The sequence below is a fragment of the Spea bombifrons genome, chromosome 8 (genome assembly GCF_027358695.1).
Source record: "Spea bombifrons isolate aSpeBom1 chromosome 8, aSpeBom1.2.pri, whole genome shotgun sequence".
NCBI classification, from domain to species: Eukaryota; Metazoa; Chordata; class Amphibia; order Anura; family Pelobatidae; genus Spea; species Spea bombifrons.
The window spans coordinates 12,961,906-12,971,623 of record NC_071094.1 but is presented as its reverse complement, the minus strand read 5'-3'; the positions used below and the strand labels follow the sequence as shown (position 1 = coordinate 12,971,623).

Below are 9,718 nucleotides of genomic sequence, written 5' to 3'. Positions count from 1 at the left end.
TCCCACCCGCTCCCGCAACATATGTGTCCGATTCCGCCCGCTCCCGCAACATATGTGGTCAATCACACCCACCCCCTTACCTGTACTGCAGATTTTCTGTGCAGTCCCGCAAGGCTGCCTTCATGTTGCTCCCTTACAGCATCTCTTCTCTTGTTCCACCCAGGAGCTGAGCAGAGTCATGTGACATGGCGTAAAATCACGTGACTCCGCTGGCTTCCTTTTGCGGAACAAGAGAATAGATGTTGTGAGGGAGCAACGCGAAGGCAGCCTTGCGGGAGTGCGCAGGATTACTGAGACCCGCAGGTACAGTGTCTGACCGTCCGCAGCGCCCGAAAGACCACCCGAGTTTTTTGGTGGGTCCCGCAGAACCCGCATCCCAATGCAGTCCTCCACTTTAGTCTGCTGTTTGTAGTTATTCACCAACAGAAGGCTTGTCAGGAGAGTTGTGGTTTCAGCTCCTTGATTTCACGAACTTCCCTCTGATACATTGTGAAACGCCTTTATTTATGTAAATGTTTCTTTAATACCCCCCCCTCTGTTTTCTATATTGAGCCCCCGTGTTATTTCCTGATAGATCCCTCAGTCTGCTCAATATTCAGCCCTAGGCTGTAGACGATTGTATAGAGTCTATATACAGGTACTCGGTATATTTCATAAGATATTGGAATACTTCAACAAGTTTGTTTAAGGTTTTATTCTGAAAACCCATGACCTTTAAGTAAAGATCAGTATATACATTGCAGACCATTTACAAACACACATGCAGAAGCGCATTAATAAGTATAATGGAGGTTTGTTAAATGCATGTTCCAGCAACATTGTATCACTTTTGTTCTTCTAATGCTTGTCTTTTTTCTTCTTTCCTCCCTGTAAGATATTTAGAAAGAAAAAGAAATACTTAACATCAGAAATTCATATAAATATAAATCACACAAAATAAGTGACAAGTGAGGTCTTAAAAGCTTTTGTTACTTTATATGTATTTCTATTTTAGCGTAATAAAGTGTATCAACTGACTAAAGGCTTCATTTTCTTTTGGAATAATACAGCTATATCATTTTTTTTCTTACTGCATGACTTTACTTCTATGTTGACCCAAATATTATGTCACGTTGCCGCTCTGTCATAGGAGTCCCGGCACATTGCGCAGACGTCCACCAGCTGACAGAGACAAGGATCCAGGTCCCCTGTAGCGCTGCAGGGATCTGGATCTTACTCTTATTTGAGGTTGGATTATAAAACAAGGGGTATTTTTCAGAGCATTTCCCTTTAATCGCTTTAATCTTATTTCCCATTAAGACATACTTGCCAGGGGCTGGTAATTGACTCTAAAAAATGAAAAATATACAATATACAAAAATCTTTATGTATTAGTTATTGGCAGGGCTGGATTAAGATCATCATGGGCCTGGTGCTGAGGATTTTGGTGGGCCTTTTTTATAGAAATAAAATCAATAGACAGAAGCTTAACTCCTCAGCATCCATGTGTACTGGATAAGATGACATCAGTGCTAGGCAGATAATATAGGATATAATCTAATGTGATGGGATTGGGAGTACATCAGTACACTAAAAAAGTCATCATACACAGGGTGCCTGAAGTCACTAATCAATTTTAATAAAATATGCAGATTGAAATAGAGTAAATAACACAATAACTTTACTTCTCCTCTCACTGATTTTTGGGCCTGAAAAGGTTTGTCCTTTGAAGTGATCTACAAAGGAGGGTGCTTTATCTCTGAAATGGTAAAAATTAAATAGTTAAATTTATTTCTACAGTGCCAGGAAACAGATGACCAAACACACACACCAGGACAGGCTCTGCCACATCAACAACCAAACATCAGGATGGGCTCTGCCACATTGACACCCAAAAACACACACACCAGGACATGTTCTGCCACACCGACAAACACACCAGGACAGGCTCTGCCACACCAACACCCAGACATATACACCAGGACAGGCTCTGGCACATCGACACCCAAACACACACACCAGGACAGGCTGTGCCACACTGACACACACACACACCAGGACAGGCTCTGCCACACCAACACCCAAACACACACACCAGGACATTGACACCCAAACACACACACACCAGGACAGGCTCTGCCGCACTGACACACACACCAGGACAGCCTCTTCCACATCGACACCCAAACACAGGAAAGGCTCTGCCAAACTAACACCCAAACACACACACACACCTGGACAGGCTCTGTCACACATCTGGATGGGCTAAGCTACAACAATAAAAACAATGTTTTTTTCCCACAATTCTTTGTCGTTGACCCCCCTTTTGTGTTTTTGCCCCCAGCCAGCCCCTCCTTTTAGTATTGATTTAAGTAATGGCCCCAGCTGCCCCCTTGTGTATTGATGCCGCCAGCACAGATAAAATGATGCCCCATACAGCAGGTTTGGTCAGCAATATGTAAAAATTATATGTGTCCTGGAAAACAAGGCAAATTTGGTCACCCTAATGACCCCACACCCTTGCTGAATTTTCTAAAATGAGAAAATGTGTAAAAAAGTTACTTGGTGCCATTTAATGGAGTACAGGAGGAATGAGATTATTTAAAAGTTCAATTATTGAAGGTAACATAAAGTTTTATTAGGCTGGTCAGTAAGAGCAAAATTTAAAGAAAACACTGTGATACTCCGCAGAAGTGGCCAGAATAGTAAAAAACAAGAAGCATTTAGTAAATACAAAGAAAAGCAAAGTTAGGAAGACAGACAGATCTATAAGATTAGGCAGAAAGAAGAAAAGCATGTTATAAGAGCTGCCAGAGCACATGCAGAAGAGAGAATTGCTCTGTTAATAAAAAGTGCCACAGCTTCTTTGGTGGAGCACTGGAAGGTCATGTGATGCCTGCGCTCTGTCATAGAAGCCACTGGCTGCCAGAGAGAAGGATTCAAGTCCCCTGCAGCGCTGCGGGGAATATGGATCTTAGTCTTGTAGTCAGATCTCTATTTGAGGTTTGATTATAACGAATAAAAGACGAGGGATATTTTTCAGACCATTTACTCTGAAAAAACTAGAGAAAATACGGTATTTACCTAATTTCTTCAATTTCTCCTTTCTTGTCATATTTACATGTTAATATAAAACAATTTATAAACACAAAATGCAGCTTTTAAATCATTATTTTATTTATTGAAGGTAAAGAGTTCATCAAAACCTTTTTTACTCATGTGAAAAAATAATGCCATTACTGGTTGCCATCCTTTGCGCAAAAAGTGCAATCAAACATTTGCAATAAATAGCAATATTATTATTAATATTGGTGACTCTTCTTGGCTTAATTCAGCCACATTGGAAGGTTTTCGAGCATTACCTACGGATTTAAGTCAGGACTTTGACTTGGTAGCACCGAACCTTCATTTTGTTTATTTTGAGCCATTAAGAGGTGGACTTGCTTATGTGCTTCGGATCATGGTCCTGCTGCATAACCAACTGCGCTTGTGCTTTAGGTCACAAACTGATGACTGGACATTCTCCTTCAGGCGTCATCAATTATGGGAAGTCGCCCAGGTCCTGAAACAGCAAAGCAGTCCCAGGCCACCACACTACCACCACCACCGTGTTAGACTGTTGGTATGATGTTATGGAATGCTGTGTTAAGATTTACTCCAGATTTACCAGGAAGCATGTCTTTCAAAAAAATTCCACTTTAGACTCATCAGTCCACAGAATATTATCCCAAAAGTCTTGAGGATCATCAAGATGTATTTTGGCAAATGTCAGACAAGAGTTTGTGTTCTTTTTGTTCGTTTTCTCCATTTGTAGATAATGGCTCTCACAGTGCTTTGCTGGAGTCCCAGAGCCTTAGAAATTGCTTTGGATGATTTCCAGACTGATAGATGTCAATGACTTTGTTTCTTCTTTGCTCTTGAGTTTCTTCAGATCGTGGCATCATGTGCTGCTTTCTGAGATCTTTAAGCCTACATCACTTTGCAAAAAACTTTCTATTTAATTGATATTTAGATTCAGCAGGGCTGGGAGTAATCATGTCTGGGGGTGTCTAGTGAAATTAAACCCAATTATCATTTAAATTTGGTTAATTAATTGATTCAATAAGTAAGGGGGCAATTACTTTTTCACATAGTGCCAGGTTGAGTAGGATAGCTTATTTTCCTCCCATACATAAAATCTTCATTTGAAAACTGCATTTTGTGTTTTACTGAAGTTGACTTTATTTAATATTAAAATTAGTTTGATGATCTGAAACATTTCAATGTGACAAATGTGCAAAAGCCAGAAAAAATGGGAAAGAGTGGAAATACTTTTTCACAGTACAATGTATATGTACGCATATTTATTTTTTACTACGTGTTTGTGCATCTATGTTACGCTTTACAGTATAATAAAAGGGGAGGTACAATAAGTGGAGTCATATAATATGTGACGTTGTCTAAAGACAAGGGTACGGTGAGTATTAGTCCCTGTCCCATCATTAGCTGTCCCACTGTGCCAGTCCCTCCACTAGCTCTGCATACCCTCTGAAACTAAATTTAAAATATGGCCCTTTACCTATAGCTTGCTCTGACTCTTTCTCCTGGCTCACATTGTATTGATGACATCAGATGTATCTCAACATTTCAACATTTCAACATTTCAATCTTATGCCCCCTGAGCCAGAGGTAAGTTATGAATTTGGTTCCTACTGTTTGTGATTTTCGTATGTCTCCTGGTAAGGTAAACCTGCAGTATTTCAATGGCTATATCCCAATCATACCAAAACTTAACGTTACCTTCACATTCGCTATTGTGCCACATGAATCAATGGATGCAGCTTTTAGAGGAGCTATGAGGGTAGCGGCGTCTGGACTGGACGACTTCAAGTAATGAGAGACCTCGTCTAACAGCTCTTCAGGAGATGAAGGCCCCCGGAAAACCGAGATCTTCAAGCAGCTAAATGGAGGAAAATTTAGCCAGTGTTTAATATGTTGCGCCTACAACATAATTACATTGAATGTTACATGTGTCGATATTCAACGTACTCTACTCAATATACTTTTGTAACTAAATATACATACAGTTTTGAAATAATTCTTGAATGATAATAAATTATTATTAATTGTTGCTATGGCAATAGAATTGTTTAATTCCCAATGTTTGTAGTCCATTATGGCTACGGTTCTCAATGCCAATGTAGAGTTCTTCTGTGTATGACCAGGCATGAAGGGGTTTTTTTGTGGCCCCTAGTGGGTGGGGGTCCAACCTACTTATACATTGCGGGTATTTTCTTACATTACATTGGGACCTACTTTCATTGGAGGACACCATATTTTCTGGAGTGACAGCTGGCATTCTCCTGGTCCAGGCAGGGCTGTAGCAAGGGTGAGGCGAGTGAGCCACTCGCCTTGGGCGCACCTGCGAGGGGGCGCACAGCTGCCCGATCAGAAGCTGCAGGTCTGCTTGGGGAGATCACGGACAGTAGCTTTTCTATTTGGGAGGGGGCGACCGGAAAGGCCCCCTCCCCTGTGCCGGTCTTCAGGGGACTGCACGATTGTGCTCTCTCCATCCAGCCCTGCTCATCAGGCGCCCCCGTGGGCAGTGCGCACCCAGGCACCATCAGCACTGGTCTGGGGTGGAGGTGTCCGATGAGCAGGGCTGGTTGGGGATATCACAATCCCCCTCAAACCGGCCCAACATTTGACAGACCTCACGCTCCCTATTCAGACCTCGTCTTCCGTTCTCCCTAACCACTATGCGACGGCAAATGATGCAGAGCTCCGGGATATGATGTCAAGCAGAGGCCTGGAGTGACAGACCTCGAGCTCCCACCACAGGATGGAAGATAGAAGATGATGGAAGATGAGAAAAGTAATAGATGGGAGAAAGGGCTGTGTATAGATGTGTGTTTGTAAGCTGGTGTGTGTGTGTGAGGGCTGTGTATATGTGTGTGTGTTTGTAAGCTGGTGTGTGTGTAAGTGCTGTGTATGTGTGTGTGTTTGTAACCTGGTGTGTGTGTATGGGCAGTGTGTGTGTATGTGTATGGGCAATATGTGTGTGTGTGTATGAGCAGTGTGTGTGTGTATGAGCAGTGTGTGTGGGCAGTGTGTGTGTGGGCAGTGTGTGTGTGTGTATGGGTAGCGTGTGTGTGTATGGGCAGCATGTGTGTGTATGGGCAGCATGTGTGTGTATGGGCAGCATGTGTGTGTATGGGCAGCATGTGTGTGTCTGTGTGAATAGGCAGTGTGTGTGTGTGTATGGGCAGCGTGTGTGTGTGTATGGGCAGTGTAGGTATTTCTGTGTTTGTAAAGCTGGTGTGTGTGCGTGTGTAAGGGCAGTGTAGGTATTTGTATGTTTATAAGCTGGTGTATGTGTATATACATATTAATGGGCAGGTGTGTGTGTGTGAGGGCAGTCGCGTGTAAGGGCAGTGTATGTGTGTGTTTATGGGCAGTCGTGTGTAAGGGCAGTGTATGCATATATGTGTGTTTATGGGCAGTTGTGTATAAGGGCAGTGTATGCGTATATGCGTGATAATGAACAGGTGTGTGTAAAGGCAACGTGTATGTGTGTTTGTGTGTTTATGGACAGGTGCGTGTAAGGGCAGTGTAAATTAAACAACCTCTGTAAAAAAAAAAAATAGCTGGGGGGTGCAATTTTTCATTGTTGCCTCGGGTGCAAAAGGGCCTAGCTCCGGCTCTTGGTCCAGGTGCCACAGAAGGGCACCATCTGTCACCCAGAAATGTGGAAGTAGGTCTGATCGCCCATACTACATGTAGCACTATATGTGTCTCGTAGACAGAACCCAGTGACTCCCTCTTGGATGTTCGGGAAAGTGTCACCAGACTGCTTTGAAGTATTCAGTAGCTACCAACAGCGCTCAGGTTAAAGATCTCGCTAATTACTTATCGTTAAATGCTGCTTATTACTCAAACCGTGTCATAAGCATTCAAACAAAGAAAAGGAATCCCAGCACTCCAAACAGCTTCCAGTCTCTAGGACACTTTATTAAGCGAAAACAAACAAAAGCAACGTTTCGGCCAAACAGGGCCTTTGTCAAGCTGTCATAAGCAGACACACAGCGTTCACAGGTGCTCCTCGATCCACCCAGAACTGGTTTACGTTCCTCCTACTCCACAGGTAGCTATGATTTTAGATAATCTGCTATTGGACAGAACATAAAAAAAACATGGCAAACATTCGTAAATCTAAATATGTCAGCGTCCGCAGAGCAGGGTGAGAGACAAGGAACGTTCCCTCTCTCACCCAAACGTCCAATTTTGCACCAAAGAATGAATGAGCCCCATAATTCTTGTAAGAGCCTAGCTGGGAACTCTTAAGGTTTGACCCGGAGTCCGTGGTTTGTTGCCCAAATATCAGCGTCTCCGGATGAAGGAGTAAAATCTCCAGATCACACTGTCTGGAACTGACTCTGTCCTATTCTACACTGCTGTGATCATACATAAGACCCCTACTTGGTGCTTTTGATACCAGTATGTTATGGATGATATCCCTGCTTGAATGCAGGTGACTCAGTTAAGCACATCTTTAAAAAAATGACAAGTCTTACAATTTGGCAAATCACTCCAAAGAATCTTCTTGATGTGCTATTAAAGGGTTAATACCTAAATAGTTGCAGTCAGCTGACTAAAGAAGATCTCCAAGGTATGCCTAACTGGCACTGATGTCACGTCTGATGGTTCAACTGACCTGAGGCTATCAGAGATGAGTCCAGTCTTGGACATGCGCCTCTACTTCCGTCATTCCCCCTCTCCATCTAAGAAGGTTCTGCACTTTAATGCATTGCTGGGCTCTGGGCAGACATTTCAACACCTGAAAGACCCTCTAAGCCCAGTCTAATGGTAGAAAGGCACAGATCAACCACCAGTACAAATATTTTAAGTAACAAAAAAGGTTTTTACGTTCCATTCTCAGGATGGCATCCTACATAGACACGTAACAGTGCGACGGCGGCAGGCACCTAACACGCTGCCACCAGCGTATGTATGATGGCGCTATATACAACAATAAATAATAATAATAATCATACAACAGGCCATTAAAATACAGAAGCGCATTGATAATGATCACTGTCCACAATTTTTTCAGAAACTCAATATGCGCTGGCTATGGATGAGTTAATCCCGGTATATAATAGCAATGATCATATATAATGTGATATATGATCTACTCTTATATCATCATGAGGATCACATATAGACATTTAAATGCCCCCCATGGGACCTCCTACAGAAACTCACCCATCGCAACTCCTCTGGAGGCCACTTTTGCTGCCTCTTCGTGGTCCTGGAGTGAGAGCAAATCGCGCAGGTCGCTTCTCACCCTGTTCAGTCTGGTTTCGCTCTGCAGGCACTTCTCCAGCAAGTTGCATAAAAGGGTGTTACATTTCAGCTCCTGGGCACCCCTGGGCTTCAGCTTCTGCTTGCAAATGTGGCACCTGTCCACTGCTGGCCCCCGCAAGCACCTTTTGCAGAAAGAGTGGCCGCATCTTACAGTTACAGGGTCCCAGAGGGCCTGCTGGCAGGAGGGGCAGTTAAAGACATCCATGGGTCACAGGAGGGTAACACTCCACCCCGCTTGGCACGCAGTGGATCCGGACTCCGGCGGAGACAAAGTGGGAAGAAGAAGAAGCACAAAGAGCCCCTGACATAACATGTGCGGCAACATTACATAAAGTGTGTGCTCACGTGACCGGCAGGGGTGGCCTCCCATTGGCTGTCTCTGGGCTGCCCTCCCTTGTTGTGAAACAGCCCATGTTGTTGGTTTCATAAGGGCTGCGATGAGGAGGGGGGCAGGCGCAGGCGCACGCTGTTAACATGTGTGTAGGGAACAGTGGCGACTCTAGAAACAATATTTAAGGGGGGCAAACAAGATACCACAGTCAAACTGGGGGGGCATTAATAATTTCCACCATTAAATCATACCACTGAAAAAACACACACTGCTGATCTCAGCACTGAAGGTATATATCAAATAAACAGAATCAGACATACAAGTCCTGTATTTGCAGGTATACAATAATAATATATGAAACGTAGCATCGCAGGTATAGATCAACTGAATAAGACATATTAACCCTGTATTTCCAAGTACACAAAAATAATGTATGGAAACATAGCATAGCAGATATGGATCTACAGAATAACACAAAAACCCATCTTTGCAGGTAAAGATCAATTGGAATTCACATAAAAACAGGGCATTAAAGGTATATTTAAAACCCCCTAAATTACAGGCATAGATCACAGGTTGCACACCCCAAAGCCAGCCCTGGCGTCTACACTGCCCACATAGAACCCGACTAGCACCCAGATAACACACATAAGATTTGCAATCTTTGTCCCCAAACAGCCCAGCACAAGTCAACTTTGTCCCCAAACAGTCCGGCCAGTGCCATCTTTGTCCCATATACACCCTGCCTGTGCCATCTTGGTCCCCAAGGCTCAAACCTCCTGCTAGTGCCATCTTTGCCCTTCCACAATTATACATCTATGATACACAAACACATTTACAGTCACTCACTAATTCACACTTTAATTCAGACAACTCATCCACACATTAACTCATGCTCTCCCTCATTCACTCAATGCATCCACACATTAACTCATGCTCTCCCTCATTCAGGCAACTCATCCACACATTAACTCATGCTCTCCCTCATTCAGGCAACTCATCCACACATTAACTCATGCTCTCCCTCATTCAGGCAACTCATCCACACATTAACTCATGCTC

General features: G+C 43.4%; 1 protein-coding gene across 2 annotated transcripts; it reads right to left on the bottom strand.

The window, feature by feature from the left end:
- Positions 1-679: 679 nt before the first annotated feature.
- Positions 680-8,542, bottom strand: LOC128503525 (LON peptidase N-terminal domain and RING finger protein 2-like). 2 transcript variants are annotated; one of them, XR_008355253.1, is made up of 2 exons: positions 4,759-4,913; positions 680-867 (listed from the first exon to the last, which is right to left on the bottom strand). XR_008355253.1 is itself a non-coding variant. In XM_053473639.1 (2 exons), the coding sequence occupies exons 1-2, from the start codon at positions 8,528-8,530 to the stop codon at positions 824-826; spliced, it is 351 nt and encodes a 116-aa protein (XP_053329614.1). In that variant the 5' UTR covers positions 8,531-8,542; the 3' UTR covers positions 680-823. The 2 variants fall into 2 exon arrangements, 1 of the variants encoding a protein (XP_053329614.1); XM_053473639.1 differs by lacking the exon at positions 4,759-4,913 and adding an exon at positions 8,224-8,542.
- Positions 8,543-9,718: the final 1,176 nt, after the last annotated feature.

Excerpts from the sequence above, each read along its gene's own strand:
- LOC128503525 (XM_053473639.1), bottom strand. The coding sequence starts at position 8,530 with ATGGATGTCTTTAACTGCCCCTCCTGCCAGCAGGCCCTCTGGGACCCT. Across the intron at positions 868-8,223 it reads CTCCAGAGGAGTTGCGATGG|GGAGGAAAGAAGAAAAAAGA; the intron begins GTGAGTTTCTGT and ends AATATCTTACAG.